The sequence below is a fragment of the Aulonocara sp. 'chitande type north' Nkhata Bay genome, linkage group LG19 (assembly GCF_057382095.1).
Source record: "Aulonocara sp. 'chitande type north' Nkhata Bay isolate Kocher_YH1m ecotype deep benthic linkage group LG19, A_spYH_male_GT1.1, whole genome shotgun sequence".
NCBI classification, from domain to species: Eukaryota; Metazoa; Chordata; class Actinopteri; order Cichliformes; family Cichlidae; genus Aulonocara; species Aulonocara sp. 'chitande type north' Nkhata Bay.
In genome coordinates this window covers 16254644-16272038 of record NC_141362.1, presented here as the reverse complement: position 1 = coordinate 16272038, position 17395 = coordinate 16254644, and the positions used below count along the sequence as shown (strand labels likewise).

Sequence of the window (17395 nt, the reverse complement as noted above, 5' to 3'; positions counted from 1 at the left end):
GGACATATGCCTAAGGATTTCAAGCATTTAAATGAACAACTGTTCATTTAGATTTTTTTGTGTGCACACATGTGCATAGTGTAGTGAACGTTCTATTTTTAAATATCAGAGCTTTGCAACTGTGAGATGAAATGTGTTCAATGTGTTTGTTTGACGTGACACAAACGATAATCGTAAAGACAGTGGTTTACCCATCGGGCACCTTTTAGTTAAATCAGGGCTGTCAAATTTATTTTAGTTCAGGGCCCGCAGACTTCTTCAGATTTTCCTCTTTTGTTTAAATGTAAAGGTCCATGTGAAAATGTTCACATTTAATGAACTGTTTTTTATTTGCAAAACACGAAGAGCAATTTGAACAATATGCATTTTTTCCACTTTGAGTCATTCCAGTTATTTAAAAATAAAATACACTGGCATTGGTTCTTGGCTTAACCACATCACTTGTGTGCAGTGTAGCAGACTATATGTGAGGTCTTTCAGTCGTTCTAGTGATGATGCAAAGTACTGGAAAAACTTCCACATTTTTTTCCTCCGTCTGTGATTTTCAGCGCTGCAAACCCAGACTGGATCCTTTGGCGGGCCGTTTTTGGCACCCTGGGGTTAAATGGTTCTAGAAAACCAAAGCTTTGGTTCAGACATAGTGGGATAGAACGGTTCTTCACTGCTAATTTGGGGGGGGGGGGGGCTTTTTTGTCATTTTGAAGATCTGAAACAGAATTAAATGACTTAATTGTCTTTCTTTGACACATCCTTCAACTTTCCAACAAATTTCAAGAAATTCATCTCAGTTTTTGCAGGCTAAGAAAGAGGGCGTGCACTCCAGCAGTTTAAGTGGAGGAATAACTTCTATTACAACTACAACTTGGCTAATGGTAACACTTTCTCATAGCATTGTTTTAGTGAGCAGACACTGCTTGGCAAGCATGACAAGTTTTGAAATTCAAGGATGTGTGATGAGACACAGGTGAGACCTGATCTTTTCCTGGTTCCTAGATTCTCAGCAGGTGGTCCCTTTTCTTGACAATTCAGCTGTTATTCTAATAACGTCATGTTTCACACGGTAATCATCTGGCCACCTGGAGGGGCTTTCATCCTCAAACTCCTTCAAACATGGATCTTCCTAGCAGCATATTTGAGGTGCAAGTGTCAGTCTTTGCTACATGCTGGTAACGAGGTTATCAAGCATATAAACTAGTTATAGTTTTAATCTTTTGACGTTGGTGTGGGGGCAGCCTTGTGAGAGCATCTGAGATCATATCTGCTGCGTAGCCTGGTAACCCCTCGTTGACAGATGCTGTCACCACGCTGCTGCCTCAGAATGCAGTTGCCTGAGTGGATCAAAATAACCATCTCCCCCTCCCGTGCCATCAACCGGACCAGCCCTTGCCGCCTACCCTGATGCTTCTTTTTCAGCACACGCAGGCATATGTTGTAGGTTCCCAGTAGTGCTTGTTGTATAAGAAACACAGAGGGAGTTATAAACCAACCTTTCCTTGATCAGTTACAGATAATTCTAAAGGTGTGGTGCTTCCTTAATAGTGCTAATTGGCTCTGTAACAATACTAAGAGATAATAGACACTCTGTGGCTAAGCTACAAATTACAGTAATGGAACTGATATTGTTGTTTCCCTGGAAGATGAAGAAAAACACAGTGAGAATGAAATGATGGCAGATCTGCTGATGACTCAAACTAACGATGATTTAATCCTATTAAGCGTGCATTCAAGCCAAGCACATTGGCATTGATTAAACTGAACGCTTACAGCACATTTTCCTTTAGCATTGTTCATTTTCAAGGTGAGAACAATGCCATTCATACTCAGCTAGCACTAAATTACCACAGAGCAATGCTGGAGAGTATTAACCTTTTTTTTTTTTTTTTTTTTTTTCTTTCTCCCAAACAAGCCTGCAATCTGAAGCAACCACAGGAAGCATCCCCCGTAGTGGAAGTTTTTAGAGGTAATAAGGAGATGGACATCTGATAGCTCACAGTTACTCATGTTTGAAAAGGTTAGCAAAACAAAATGAACCAAGGGGAAACCACACCACAGCATGCACTGATGCTCATATTTTCAGCCTTTTTCTCTGGTTGGAACACAGTGGAAATGAGATTATTGTAAACAGCAGAGATGAGTCCATAATGCTGAGCTGAAGGTACAGAAATGTGGTTTAGTTTGGGCTGGATTTTGGTGTTGAGCTCTGCTCTGTTTAATTTATTGGAAAAGTAAAGCACAGTTAATTTCTTTGACTGTAATTTTTACCTGAAGAAATTTTTACATCCTTAGTCTGATGTTTTTATATCAGATTGTTGTTGTTTGTTTGTTTGTTTTACTTTTATACATATGTGCATCTACGTTTATACATCGTTTTATGCATTTATTTGAGTGGTTTCTACTACTCAAATGACTTCCAAGTCCACCTAATTATACTTAATTAAATCAGCACTGGTGAAAAAGAAAAATCTGTGTTATCTGTGTATTTTTTAATGGTTTTTGCTGCTCCATGTGCATAATTCTTATGGGCAGAATTTCAAATGTAGCCAAGTGTAGAAAGTTGAAACTTTGGTGACCTCAGAATCGAGTCTCTCATTTTTGTGGATGATGTGGTTCTGTTGCCCTCACCATGTGACGCCCTCATACTTTGCTGCTTTGCACCTGAGAGTGAAGCAGCAGGAATAAGGTCCAGGTCAGGGCTCAGTTGCATAGTGACCTAAAGAGCATGATTACAGATGAACTTCCTATGAAGGGTTGTTGGACTCTCCCTTAGCAATAGGGGGAGGAGCTACTACTACTGAGTCACTGCTACTCCTCCACATGGTTCAGGAATCTGACTGGGGCCTCCTTGGTAAGGTGTTCTGGGTTTTCCTACTTGGTGGAGCCCATGAGATCTCACAGCTGGCTTGGGCGCACGTCACTGTCTCCTCAGATAGGCTGAAGGACGTGGCTAGGGAGAGGGAGGTCTGGTCTTTCCTGCTAACCTGTTCCACAATATATCACATTATTATTATTATTATTATTATTATTATTATTATTATTAAATATTTCTTTTGCAAAATTGGTCTTTAAATATGTTTACATTTACTTTTCTGTATCAAGAGTCTCTAGAATTAAAAAATAGTAATTTAATATCATAATAAATACATAAAACGAGAAGCCAGCTCAGTTCATCGGGTTGAGCAGGTGATCCATGTGCTGTAAGGCTTTAGCAGAGGCCCAAGTTTGAATCCATCCAACATCCGGGGTCAGCCTAAAGCACAAAAAGCCCCCAAAATACTTTAAAAAGACATAAAACATGAATAAAATACTCAACTAAAACTAATCCCTCAAATTTTATTAAGAAAAATAAAATATTTGGCACAGGCCTATAGAGGCATTACTTAAAATGCTGCCTGTTATATTTGGATGTGCAGCAGCTGTTGCACAAAGCCAACATCTGTCTCGTTAGCATTAATGTTTCCAGAGCAGAGCTACAGCTTTAAAACAAACAAAATTTTGACTTATTCTTAAAGCATTTGTTGCACAAATTATTCTGTTGTCAGGAAAAACACCTGTTAGCCTCGAGTAACGTGTTATCTTTACCTCACCTGCTTTCCTGTCGCTGTGTGTGAGGAGCTGCCTCAGTCTGAGGGGACGAGAGCACAAGCAATGAAGCTAAATGAATCTCATTCTTTAAATCCGAAACAGCTCCTTTTATTTGTCGCAAGTTACTCTGGAGCATCACTTGACCATTTAGCATACCCATTATACCATTTGGTTGTGTAATTCCATGAATGCGGATTTACTCTGTTGATTAGTGTCAGCTGTGCGTTATTAGTTGTTGTATTATAATATAAATGATTCGTATGATTAGAACTGTGAGTTAGAAGGATGCACAGTAAATGCAAGTCCACTTTTAATAGGTTCATCAGCACTGCTTGTCGTGAACAGTATAATACATTAAATCCTAACGGAAAACTGCAGCAGGTGCTGTGAGTTCATATAGGAGCTGAAACATTCATGTCACGTATATAAATCTGACTATACGCTTTAGAACTAATCTGCCTGGCCACTCTGTTAGTGCAATTAACCAGACAGCAAGCTATGCTGTTATCAGATAACTGCACTAAAATGCTCAAAAAGGCACAAATGCAACAAACGTTGTTGAGTAATTCAGATTGGTGAGAGTGGAGGTAAAGCCTCGCAGAAAGCTAACGGTGCCAACCTGTCACTTAAAGTAACCCCAACACCCAAAATTTCAAACATTAAGCACTGATACAGTTTAAATGGATGAATTATGAAATAAATTTGTTATGAAAGTGTAAGTTAGCTGAAACTGTTTTATGGTTGTTGCAGGTTTTAATCATGTCTACTTCTGCTGCAAAGTGCTCAGTTTAACATGGGAATCTATGTGGATCGACTCCCTTTTGGAGCCAGCCCCAAGAGGACATTTGAGGAACTGCAGTTTTTGGAATTTGCAAAAAAAACCCAGTTGGAACTGTTGTACAGGAGAGACGCAGTATCGTATTTCTAGAAAATGGCATGAGAATTGCCACTCTAACATTTTCATTTTTGCATATATTTTTCCTGTTTTTTGTAGAGTTTGTAAAGATTTACTCTTAATCCTGTATCCTCTTTGTTTTACCTGAAAGAAAAAAAAAACTAACAAATATGCTGTTGCATTTTCAAACTTATAATTACTCCAAGGCTAATGCAGTGAAGGCTATAAGACATTTTGCTTTTCACCGTTAAAATCTGTTAACAGCCGGATATTTACAGCCCTTTAACAGCTAAACTGTGCAGTTGAGTCTGTTGTTAAATATTGAAGGTGCAGGGTAACAGATGAGTGTTTCCTGTAGCTTTTAAAGTTTTTCTCATAAACCAGCTTTTTCTTTTAAGGCACTGAGAGCGATGGAGATTATATGTCGTGGCCTTGAGAGAAAACCTATGCCACTACTTGTATAAACTGTAAAATAATCTTCCCGTGGAGCTCCGGTTTCTTCCCCCTCGCAGACCTGTCGGCAAAACACGATCTGGCTAGATTTGGGAATGGAGTAAGGGGGAGGCAGGGGGAGAGATGATCTGATACTTTCCAAAAAAAGCCCCCCACTGGCCCCCACTTCCCAACGCAGGCCAGGCAGAGACACCACATCTGGTAATACTGTAGGCACATTGTCCTTCCAGGTCTGTGGGCGAAGCTCAGGTTTCCTCAATATTTTCCCCTAGTGGATTCAGTTACCCAAAGGACATTGCGAGGCTGACGGAGCAGCCAGCGTCACCAGACTTTTCTGATGAACCAAGGATGTCTGGGATGAGCTGAAGGAGCTCTAAATTTAACCTCATTCATCTGAACTGTAACAGGCGTGGCCCCGTCTCCACTGTCCACGCTGTTCTGTGGCTGTGAATGAAGGACGGAGACATGGTCTGCCTTTTTTTTTTTTTTTCTTTTACTCATTCAATAGATCCAGACATAAACAACCACTTTAAAAGATACAGCCTCTTATCTGGTGGTTGATGAGAGGCTGGTAGGGTTTCTGTAAGCTAAAATGTAGGCATGCATGCCCCCTGTAAGGGGAAATGGGCAACTGCACTCTTAAGCAAACAAAACACCCATTTTAGGCCCATTTTAGCCTCATCTTTAAGTTTTGTCTTAGTTTGGTTTTTAAAAATGTATACAAAGCATATTTAATGGCTCACTGATTGCAGATGTAGTGGTTATTTAGACTTAAGGCTCATTTTCCTTTTCCATTTGACTCACAATGTTTTTGCAGAATCCTAACCTTGTATACTAATGAGGCAAACCCAGAGGTACAAAGCGTAAGAAATCTTTGAATAATGAGGGAATATGAGAAAAGAGAACCCGGAGGTCAGATCATCACTCTCAAAACCTTGTTAACCCCTCTGCTCTCTGGACACCACCTTATTTTGTCTCACCATCTGCCTTTTAGCTCCATTTCAGCCCCTCAGACCAGACAGACACCCGAGCCGGCTCTCTCAAACCGGACTCCTCTATAAATACAAAGTATAATGAACGAAGGCGAGCCTGGATGTGCTTCGTGAAATCGCCAGGAGCTCCCCTACGGAGCGAAAATGAGCAGCCGAGTTGCAGTTCACCTGGCTTCCAGCACATCTCACCTCCGATTAATTCTCCAAACCAGCTGTTCAGATACCGTTTCCTCGCTCTTCAGTCAAGGGGGAGGGGGTGTGGGGGGGGGGGATTGTGGTTTTTAATTACAAATGTCACAGATGAACCGAATAGCGTGTCGGTTGTGATCAGCCTCATTTACATCGACATTTTAGGAGTTTAATCAGCGCTGTTAGCGTTAGTGATTTATGAGGAGGGAGAGGCTAAGTGCAGTACCTGACCTGGGGACACTTGAAGAGGTCAAGTAGCTGCACATGTTGACCGCTGTGTGAATCAAACCTGTAATCTCTGGCTCAGATATGCACCTTTTGGCACCTTTTGCTTTTTGTTTGGCCTCTCAGGCGGCTTCATGAGGTCGTCACCTGAAGCTTTTTTTTTTTTTTTTTTTAGCAGACTGAAAGGAGTTCCCACATGTGCTGAGGAATTGTTGGCTGCTTTTCCCTCACTGTGTGATCCAGCTCATCCCTAATCAACTCAGCTGGGTTTAGGTTTGGTGATTGTGGGGGACCAGTAAACTGATGCAGCACTCTGCTTCTTGGTGAGATGGCTTTACAGCGGCTGGCGGTTTATTTGAGGTCATCCCACTCAGTATAAAGCAGGTCTTCACTGCTCCTGGTTCAGGCTTCACTGTTGGGACCAAGCATGCAGACACCTGTGCGTCCTAGCTTTGGTTTCACAGTTGAATTTCTTGTGCTTTTCTTCTTGGTCATCACAAATCTTTTTTGCAAAGTTTAACATGCTTTCTGATGAAATTCCTGTCGGTCTTTAAGTGATTTATTGTTGATTTTAATTCCTGTTTTGATACAGTTATTATATTTTGGAGTCAATGATATCAAGTAAAATGAGCGTGAATACGAAAATTTCAGGTCCTAATCTGAAACAAACATCTTCAACGTGTTTTTCTTTCATTTTGTCTTCGACAGGTCGTTGAATTGATCTCCAGTGCCATTGGTGATTTGGTTCAAGGAGTCTATTATGAGAATTCCCACAATACAGAGGTAAAACATCTTTTCTTCCCATACAATGCATACTTATCCGTTTTCTCTGGACCTTGAAATATCCCAATGCCTTACTCAAATTAAATTTGGTTGATCTCCTGTTCAAGGTAATCTTCTCTGTATCTCTGCAGTGTTTAGGTCTCTCTGTGGAAGCGTCATTCTGGCCATACTGTGCGCTCTGCAATTTCGCAATTGTAAAGTGTAGAAACTTGCATGTGCCATTTCAGTCTAGTGATGAGAGATGAGTCTCCAGCTATGATGACTGAGCAGTTTTCTGCTGAAGAGACCTCTGTTCACAAGGCTTAAATGGACTGTACTTAGATGGTGCTTTTTTCTCACTTTGAGCACTCCTCACACATAAACAGGTTTGGGGTTTTTTTTGTCTATGCATGACATAAACACACGCTGATGAATGCATCTTGCCTATACTTCGGCATGCACACTGGGTGAACCAGGAATCTTCCGATTAATAGCCAACCTGCTCTATTTTCGCACCACCCGGTATTCCCAGGTGGTCTCCCATCCAAGTCCTATCCAGGGACAACCCTGCTTAGCTTCTGAGATCAGATGAGAAGGATATATGGCTGTAAGCGCTGACAGGGTGAACTTCTCTGTGCTGTAACATCCTAAGCTGTCTGAGAGAACATTCAGTTCATTACATTATTATGACACCTTTTTTTGACCTGCCCGGCTCGCTTTACATCACTGCGATTTCATCTGCTTCCCAAAAGTAAAGATCAAGTTGAAGAATTCTGACACATTGGAGGAGGCATAGTGCTAAGACACAAGGCACAAATACATGAAACAACGTACACTGACGCACTAGGAATGGTCCAGAGATACATAAGAAGGCCATTCAACAGCGGGAGACCTACCATTCCAATCATTTATGCCAATTTAAACAAGGTTAAAGTTTAAAATAGAGAAGATATCCTTGCTATCCTCATCTTGGCCACACAGCTCCGTCTGTGAGCACAGAAGTCCCACCTACCTGCTGTTCAAGCCTTGTGGTTACAATGGGCAGCCAATCAGAAGAAAGTTGGCCTTAAAGTGACGATGACCTGAGCTGAAGAGCTAAAACGGTTTATTTCAGACAGAGGATGAACTGAGGGGCAGCATCAAGGCCCAGGAAATGATAAATAAGGTCAGAATCTCAACAGTGAATCAGTAAAAGCTCTTCTAGTAGACCTCACTAAAGTCCGTTTTTATGTTACTGCCACATTATTAGGACTATACTGAGCAGAGGACATCAAGCTCATAATTTATGTGCAACTACCTTTATTAATAAGCAGTAATTATGAGGTTATTGAGCAGAAAGTTCTCAGTTGAAGTAGAGCATGGTCAGGTTTTGTAATTGCTCACAAACAGTTAATTTACTACTAATAAAGAGGTTAATTGGCAATTTGTTTATGGTGAACATGTGCTCAGTAATGTAAACTATTGCTGTGGCTGTGTAGTTGTTAGCACATTTGCCTAATAGCAAGAAGGTCCAGGGTTTGAATCCACTGGCTGGGGCCTTTCTGAGTGGAGTTTGCATGTTCTCCGTGTGCCTGAGTAGCTTCTCATGAAACACCCACATTTCCAGCCAGAGTCCAAAGACATGCACAAGGTTATAATTGGTCATTATGTCATTATGTGAATGGTGTTTCTAGATGATATAGTGGCAAACTGTCCAGGGTATGCCCCACCTTTAGCCTTTTAAGGGTAGGTTCCCTCCACCAATACAATGCCTGCTACAGCTTTAGTGCCTGACTGCTTCATGGAAATGACCTTTTTAGGAACAAAGAAAAACGTCATATAGCCTCTTTTGAAATGTCTGAATCATCCGTAGAAAAAATTTGGGTATAATGTCAGAAAATCAGAAAGTACTGAGAGGCAGAGAAAAATGCTTTAGGTTATGTACTTTTTTCATGTAGTAACACCAGCATCCTTATTTTAAGAAATATACTATTGCAAAAACAAGCTTACTCAGATTCAGTTAAAACCTTCAAGAAACCAAAGATAATATGTTTGGTTGCCTTTAGATTAAATAGTTAACACCTACTGTGAGCAGCATAGAAAGGTTAGTAATGCTTCTGTGTGAAAGTGGCCAACAATAACTGAATAAGACTAATAATAGTAATAAGCAGCTTTCTTTCCTAAATAGTCCACAGTAATCAGAGGTACCAGTGAGCAACAATTTTCTTTAACTCATCTAAATCTGTGGGTTATGTGCTGAGTTTATAACTAGTTAATTTGAGGTAGTTTAAAAAAACATCTCCAACTCTGACACAATTTACTTATTTTATTACTTTTATATATTTTAGAAAATGTCATACACATAATTGATGTGTTTCAATGGCTTTTTATTCTCTATTTTCCAGAAATTTAGAATTTATTTAATAGTTTCTAATAATAACAACCTGTTTCCATTTGTGTATATTTCTTATGATTTACTTAAATTTGCAAATTAAAAAAAGCAAACTCTCAGTTGTTTTTCTGCTGTTACTGTTTCCTTCTTCCTTTAAAATGACTGAGGAACTTGTGGAAAATAACTGTGTGCTGCTCCTCGCTGAGGCCTCACGAATTACACACTGAGAAATAAAGTCAAAGAGCAAGGAAGGCTTGTTTTGGTGGAGCAGCGAGGTGCTCTGTGGGAACTTAAAAGCGGAGGAAGCTCAGGCCTGCTCACACATGCTCTTTGCCTCTGTTTGCTCTGCAGGAGAACGGCCTCACCGACGGCATCGACGTGGCGGCGTGGGAGGAGCAGACGTTCCTGTCTCATGGGGCGCTGCTAGCCAAGAGCTGTCAAGCTGCGATGGAGCTCGCCAAACACGACAAAGAGTCTCAAAGACTGGCCTACAAGTACGGCAAACACCTGTCGCTGGGCCACAAGGTGAGGCGAATCCAGCAAGTAACATATACAAGAAAGGAGGTTGTCTGAGCAATAAATCTATAATGGTTGATCAGCGTATCATCACGATGCCTTTTTTAGCGGGAAACCAACTGGATTTCAAGGGATTAGATACAAGAAGAACAAACTCTTTTGATAATTTAAACAAGAGATTTAAAAAAAGATGTAATAAACGCCTGACTGTCTTAGAAAAAAGCCAAGAGAAGGATCCTAGTCGCTCCTGTCATTAGTTCCATGGAAACAGAAAAAATATTGTAATTCCCGGGATTTTTGTCTCTATGAATATGGATGGTTCAGGAGCATAGTCCCAGTCCTCCATAATTCAGCAGCTTAAGGATGTCAGTATGTTGAAGTTTTTAGGCATGAGGTCTAGACTTCGAGTGGGCTGCTGCAGCAGCTTGATTCTTTTCTTTGTCAGCCATGCTATGTGTCGATCGCTGTCCTGGTGCTTGACCCAATTTCAGCCAAACTTTAACTGTCGGGTAGAAGGACTCATTCTAGAATATGTTGGTATACAGAGGAGTTTGTGGTTGAGTGAATGACTGCAAGGTACCCATGTCCTGTGGCTGCAAACTAAGCCCAAATCGTCACTCCTCCACCGCCGTGCTGATATATGTTTGGTTATTGCCAAATGTGGAGCTGTGCATTTTGTTCAGACATCGTTCCAGAAGTCTTGCGCTTTTTTCAGATGTAACATTGCAAACCTAAGCCGTGCAGCCGTGTTCTTTTTAGAGAGAAGAGGCAACATAGATTGTTGCATTTTGTTATGTGCAGTGAAAAAAAATAGAGTTATGTCAGTACTTAAATTAAAAATGTGGAGGTTTTCTGGCGGTTCTAATTTAGTCTTTGATCTTTTTTTATGCCAAAGTTTTGGACCTCCTGACTGACATACTTTCTGTGATCAAGTTAATTCAAAGTAAAGAAAAAAATCTGGCTTCTAGTAATGTCTGACTTCTTTCTCTCTCATCCTCGGTATGAATAATTGCCCTTCTTTTCAAAAGTGTTTTTATGTCTATTTATCAAATACTTCACACTGTAGCTGAATTGATACATAAAAGCGTGACGTTAAAGGGAGCAGAGTGATTTATCGGCACTACAAAAAGTGCAAACGAAACATAGGAAACATTAGACTTAAGTGCCTGTCTGTCTTATTATTCTTGTATCAGAGAGGGGCATAAAAATGTGGAAACAGGAAGAAGGTTGATTTGTTATGTGCTAGAATGTCATTAAGATGTAAATAATGCAGCTGCTCAGTTATTTTTCCCAAGGTTCAGAGATTTTCAGCTGAATATTATTGGCGCTGGTGTAGAAGTCATTCATAATGATCCCACTCTCATTGCTGCTTTAGTGCGTCCTCTCCTGCTGGGGCTCCCTGTAGCTGCCTGCCTGCAGGCCTCAGTGGCTACAGGGAATCTCAGCATGGGAGGAACCAAAAATGAGGTCTTTGAAGGAGAACCGTCCTCATCAGGCTAGCTGTGTCTGTTCATTAACAGGGTCAGCTCAGAGTGTAGGCAGGCAAATGCAACCTTGACTGTTTTCACCACTGACTTGGTTTAATTGATAAGCTGAAAGTTACAAAGTAGAAGCTCCGCAATGACGAATGTTCTCTGCCTTTCTGCAGCTGAACTCTGACCTGCAGCCGTTTATGAAGAGCAGAGTAGGAGAGCCGCTGTCATTTAGTCTGAGCGCCGCCCCGGTCGTTTTCCACCGTCAAATTATGGGCCGGGAGACGTGGCATCATCAGCTGCAGCAGGTACGTTAAGGATGGTCCATGACACCAGGGCCAGCTGGATTCACTGCCTTTATGTTTCTAGCAGGAGTATCAGCTTTAATTTAAATAGGTTTGCATCAGATCTGAAAGAGCTGCGTGCAACCACTTGAAAAGTTGAATGAATCTTACTTTATAATATAATTCACAGTATCTGTTACTGTGATGAGTAAAGAAGATCAAACTGAGGTCTAAAACAAAGGTGAGAGAGAAAGCTGTTAAATTTCTCCATACTGCTGAAACAAAACTCACCTGATCTCAGTCCGACTGACCTGCCCTCCATTCACTCAGTGACTGAATGAACAAATTCAGTCACTGAGTCCAGAAAAAGTTTTGGGGATGTGTTTTGGTAAAGCCATACGCAGCAGTCTTATCAAATAGGACCTGATGGTTGGTCAGAATAGTGTTTACCCCACCCCTGCTCCACTGTGATTGGATGGCCTGGCCAAAAGAGGGTTTGCAACCAGAGAAGCAGACCCCCAGCGTCTCCTCACACTGCTGCTGTTTTGAGTATAATTTAAAAACACTGTGCTTCTAGTGCTTCTGCAGGCCTCAGGTAAAAATAACTTCCCCTACAGGCAGGGAACAATAGCAGTGAGGCTGGCAGAGCATCATCGGGAAAGTTAAGACTTCAGGGTTGTTCCTTATTGAAAAAGTTTTGCCCTGACCCCCTCTGAATCAGTGGAAGTCGTTTTTATTGTAGTACATACTGCAACAACTACTCCAGGTGTCACTTTTTCACTATTCAGCTTCAGTTGTTATTGCATCTGACTTGCTTGCTTGACTCTTTGCTTTAGTTTTATGCATTTATTTTGTATTTGCTATTGTGCAAATTGTAACAACGAAGAAGCACGCTTTGTCCTCTGACTATTGTAGGTGTAGGTGGGGAAATAGACAGTGAAATATTCCCTGTGCCTTGGAGAAATTTCTAAAGCTTACCCTTAGAAGCCAGAGATACATGCCTGCTTTATCTCTTTTTCTTTTATTCTTCAAGGCAAAAACTTTGAGAAACCAGCTGGATTACTCAAAGGTAAGCACACAGCTTTACGAATGCCTTTATCCAGAATCTGCCCGTTCCGTGAGATATGAACTCTTAATGTTATTTCACAGTGTGACACAAAGTTCAGTTTTATTCTGTTATCTTTGAGTTGCACTTTTGTTACAAGTTTGTTAGATGGCCACAATTTTCCTTTGCCGTATTTCACAGTTTTTACCTCCTTACTGTCTGCCCTCAAAGACGGCAAAGAGAAACAGGATGTCTTTTCACTGTAACTTATATCAAAGTTGGGAAACAAGCTTTCCAAAGTCAATGTGTGAGGCATAGAAGGGGACCGATAGGGGTGCAAAAAAAGAGCGAAGCTACAGAGGAGGGGGGGTCCGATGGTGTTGGAAGAGGGGAGGAGGGGGGTGTTATCTGGTCTCGCCTGAAACAAGAGCAGGAAGGATTAGTTACCGAGGCCTATTTGCGGAGGAGACACCGAGACTCTGAGACAGTGGCATTGTGAGAGAATCTCCTTCAGCAGGGCTGCTGAAAAGGGGAGAGAAGTTTGAGGGGAAGGAGAGGTGAGGAGACACAAGGAGGGAAACTAAGAGCAGCACACGGGGGTGAGAAAACGTTAAAGTTTGGATTCAGCACAAAGTTAGGAACCTGTAATAGCTAAAACCAGCATGAATTAACTGAAAAATGACAAGCAGAGTTTCGTGTTGACTGTTAGTCTTTTGTTCCCCAGTAGCTCTACACACACAAAATCAGTCAGAAGTTTTATTTGTAGGCACTTATGTTTTGGTTTTAATCATCTAAGAAAATCTGAGTACAGAAAAGACGTGAGGATGACTCGCTGTAGCCTGAGGAGCTGCTTCAGCTACTCAGGATGTGTGCTCACCATTCAACGCACAATTTATTGTGACCTTCAGTAAGCATGGTCAGGTTTTAATCAGTGGATTGTATAAAAAGAAATGTCTGTTTTTTATATAACTTGTCATTGCTGTGTAGCTGTTAGATGGTGACCCTGCAGAAAGTTTGAGTGTGATTGGCTGAATAGTGATGATGAGCAGCAAGGGAGGAAGATATGGAGAGTTAAACATGTCTGCTAAATTGATCAGGGTTTATTATGTTGTTAAATCTTGACCAGATTAAAAACAAACATTAAGCAGAAACACCAACTTTATTCTGTGTAAGTTCCAATTTTTCCAAGTATTTAAATGTTTCTCAGGCTACGTCCAGACTAGCCTGGATAAATTTGAAAACGGCGTTTTCGTCTGAAAACGCTCTGCGTCCACACTGAAACGGCCGAAAACGTTTAGGTTCCAGTACTGCGGATGCGTGAAAGGCAAGACTATTCGACCTGCCTCATTTTTGTCTGCCGTTTATTTACTTTTCGGCTCTTTGAAACGTCGCGGCACAAGGTCGAGGAAAAGCACTGAGTTTTTTAAATGGACTAACAATGAGGTGGAGTTGTTGCTGCGAGTAACACAAAAGTACAAAGTTGCAAAAGCGAGTGAGAATTAAAAAATTTGAAGAAAAACTATCTGGAGCATGTACAAACTGATATTAGTCTTTAATAGGGCTGTCAAAATTGAGAGCAAACAAAACAACTGCTGTATAATGCCCTCCGCTATCTTAGTTTCATTGGTTACATGACTGTATCACATGACTAAATTGTGTCATCGTTTTCGAAAAGGCTCCGGGTTCGCTGTCCACACTGCGATGCGAAAACGTATCTGCTTTGGAGAGTGTTTTCAAAACACGTTTTCCTTGACCGAAAACGCCGTCTCAGTGTGAACGGAAGGTCAAAACGGGGAGAAAAAGATGCGTTTTCAAACAAAAACGTATTAGTGTGGACATGGCCTCAGTGTCTTGCCATTTAGCAGCCATCTTGGTATCACCTGTGGGCAGTTATTTTGTGTTGCCAAGAGCAATTGTAATGTTTTTGGCATTACACAATTTACATTATGTGCCACAGACTTACCAGGACCTGAAAAGCATAGAAAAGGACTCTAGAAGATGGGCTGGCTTATAATCAGTGGAAAGTTGCAGCAGTAATCAGGAGCCACAGAGCAAGCCTTGATATCGTGGACAGGTGCTTCAGGAGCTGCTCAGGGTCTCTCATTGGCTTTTAATTTAATTACACGGGGGTAACTCACCGTTTCATACTAAATCTTGACAAAGTGGCGTTTTCAGATGAAAAACTAACTCCATCTTTTATTAAATGATGTTTAATATATTCAGTGTACATTACTTTTGAAAAATGAATTAACCTGATCATATTTTATTGAATTATGTCAGCTATCATGCTCACTTGTCCTGTTTAATTTTTTCTCACGTGCTGCATGTGAATATTGATGAGATCAGGAGACTCAAGGCGGCAAAGACAGACAAATCTTGTTCGGAGCATGAAGAAAGAACAGGATGTGGAACCAAACATAACGCGCAAACAGAGGAGGGAGAGAGGAAACGTTAAAAACTAATGCCGAATTAAAGAAGGTTAACGGAGAAGATGGCGCGAAATGTTCCAGGAAATATAGTCTTTTCTAAATTTAAGAAGAAAAATGATAATAAAGAACTGCAGGTGTCGAACTCAGCATCACCCTGGCTGGTGATTTAGAGAAGAAAGGCCTACGGGGTTTTCCACCTCCAGAATTCATCAGGTAAAACGCCTCCAGCAAAAAGATGTCCCAACACAGCAGCAGTAAAGCACAGGGAGGTGCACAAATTCACTCAGTCTGTGTACTTAAAGCTGATGTTAGAGTTGATTTGATTTGATGGCCTCTGCTTCCTCATGCGTGAAATGTGTAAGTTGTGTAAGGTGCATGAGGTGCTCTCTGGAATATAGGAGCAGAAATCAATGTGTTAAAAAAAATCCAACAATCCGTGACTTTGTGACGGACAGTCTTCACGGAAATCCTTTGTTCAGTTCATTACCTGGCGTGCAGAAAAACCGGTGCCTTCATTAGTAAAGTGGAAAGACAGAAAAGCTGTGAGCTACGTAATTAGCACTGGCAGAGAAACACGATTCAGGGCATTTCCTTTCTCATTGTCAAATGCCAAATTTTTAAAGCCTAACTCACAGTGATGAGTCTGAAAATTTCCTCTTGTAGTTAAATTTGGGAAGCTGCCTTCAGTGGTACCACTGGCAGCACAGACGTGATTGTGATTGGGGTTTTTTGGGGAGGGGTTATTAAAAGGCATCTTTCCTCCCGTTTTACCCCTCGGGCCCGCTTTAACAGCGAGCTAACTTTCGCTGCCTCTTAACAGTTTATTGTGTTGACAGCTGGATAGTAACGAGAGTGACACAAACATGACAAACTAATGCGTGTTTTCATCCGTCTGCAGCTTTTGGCAGCGGTTAAATCGGAGAAAGGCGTGAGCACGGCGATGGACTTGTGCTGTTACCATGGCAACAAGGCTCTGGAGGCCATCCAGGCTTTCCCCTCCTCCGAGGCTCGATCCGCCTTGGAGAACATCGCCTCTGCCGTCACCAAATTTTGACCTGGACACACACACACACACTCCTGTACAGCCTGGAGGGGTCTTTGTCTGCAGAGGCCAAAGAACGAGAACAGATTAACTTTGTTTTACTTGATCCAGATGCTGAGAAACTGTTCTGCTCTCTGGTCATCATTAAATAAAAAAGTTTTTTTTAAAAACCCCACATTACTTCAGCATCATGTCATGCGTTTTGTTTTCTCTCATGCCTGGAGAAAATAATCACACCGGGCTGCTGCAGTTTCAAACCTGGCATTTATTGTTGCTTTGCTTATCAGCGAAAGCACATCCCAGGCAGAACGTAATTTAAGATGTTTTGAAGAATTGTTATTGTCATCTGGAAAATGTACCATGAACAGGAAATGATACACCGAGCGGCACTTATTTTTTCAAAAATTACTTTTAAGAATAGCTTCCTCCTGGTTGCCGCTGCACGGCACAGATGATGGTGAAATCATAGCTGCTGGATTTAGTGGGTGTTTGCCAAGTTGAAAAGCGGCACCAAACTGGTTGTAAAAATGTCTCAAAGTCATGTTCTACCTGGTGTGTACCACTGCTGATAAGCACAGCTGCAAAAAAAATGTATTTTTTTTAATAGCATTTGGCGTGCTCTTCGCTACAGAGGAGGAACCGGCATGAATCAGGGGTAATGTCATCTGTGTTGCCTTATTATGTCTCTCCCCGTGTTTGTCTGTGTGATCCAAGTCAAGCCAGGGGCGGGGAAAGGTCACCCAGCCTCTCCCCTTGGCCCAGCCAGCGAGCGCATTGAAGCTCCGCCAAGCAGTAATTATTAATGAAGAGACCTGAGCAAATGGACAGGAAATGCAGAGGTATTGATTGGGCCGGCTGCCCTGCTCTAAGCCGTACAGGCTGGCGCCAGCCTGGTGGCCTGTGGTTTCCCAGGCTGCTGTCTGCAGAGGGAGGCGGCGGGGGGGCAGCCAAGGTGTGAAACCAGGCCACCACTGGCAGCTGTCTGTCACATCGAGGCCACACCTGAAGGACAGACGGCCGAAGACGGGACGAGAAAGAAAGGGGGCTGAAGGTACACAGATTGTGACGAGGAGGAATTGAAAATTAACTAACAAATACGCAAACACCACCTCAAAATTAATTTCGTATCATGTGAGAG

General features: G+C 41.7%; 1 protein-coding gene across 2 annotated transcripts in view; it reads left to right on the top strand.

Moving 5' to 3' along the window:
- The window catches only part of pdss2 (prenyl (decaprenyl) diphosphate synthase, subunit 2), a 34287-nt gene extending 17845 nt beyond the window's left edge, over nucleotides 1–16442 (top strand). The window contains exons 4-9 of one of the 2 annotated variants that reach the window (XR_015126514.1): nucleotides 7045–7119; nucleotides 9821–9994; nucleotides 11634–11765; nucleotides 12775–12810; nucleotides 15133–15428; nucleotides 16114–16248. Coding sequence is in view for 1 of the 2 variants with exons in the window: in XM_086276008.1 (XP_086132134.1) it covers nucleotides 7045–7119; nucleotides 9821–9994; nucleotides 11634–11765; nucleotides 12775–12810; nucleotides 16114–16269 (573 nt within the window). In the remaining variant the exon portion in view is untranslated. Of the gene's footprint in view, nucleotides 1–7044; nucleotides 7120–9820; nucleotides 9995–11633; nucleotides 11766–12774; nucleotides 12811–15132; nucleotides 15429–16113 lie in introns of both variants that reach the window. The other variant, XM_086276008.1, reaches the window with a different exon arrangement.
- The last annotated feature ends 953 nt before the right edge of the window (nucleotides 16443–17395 follow it).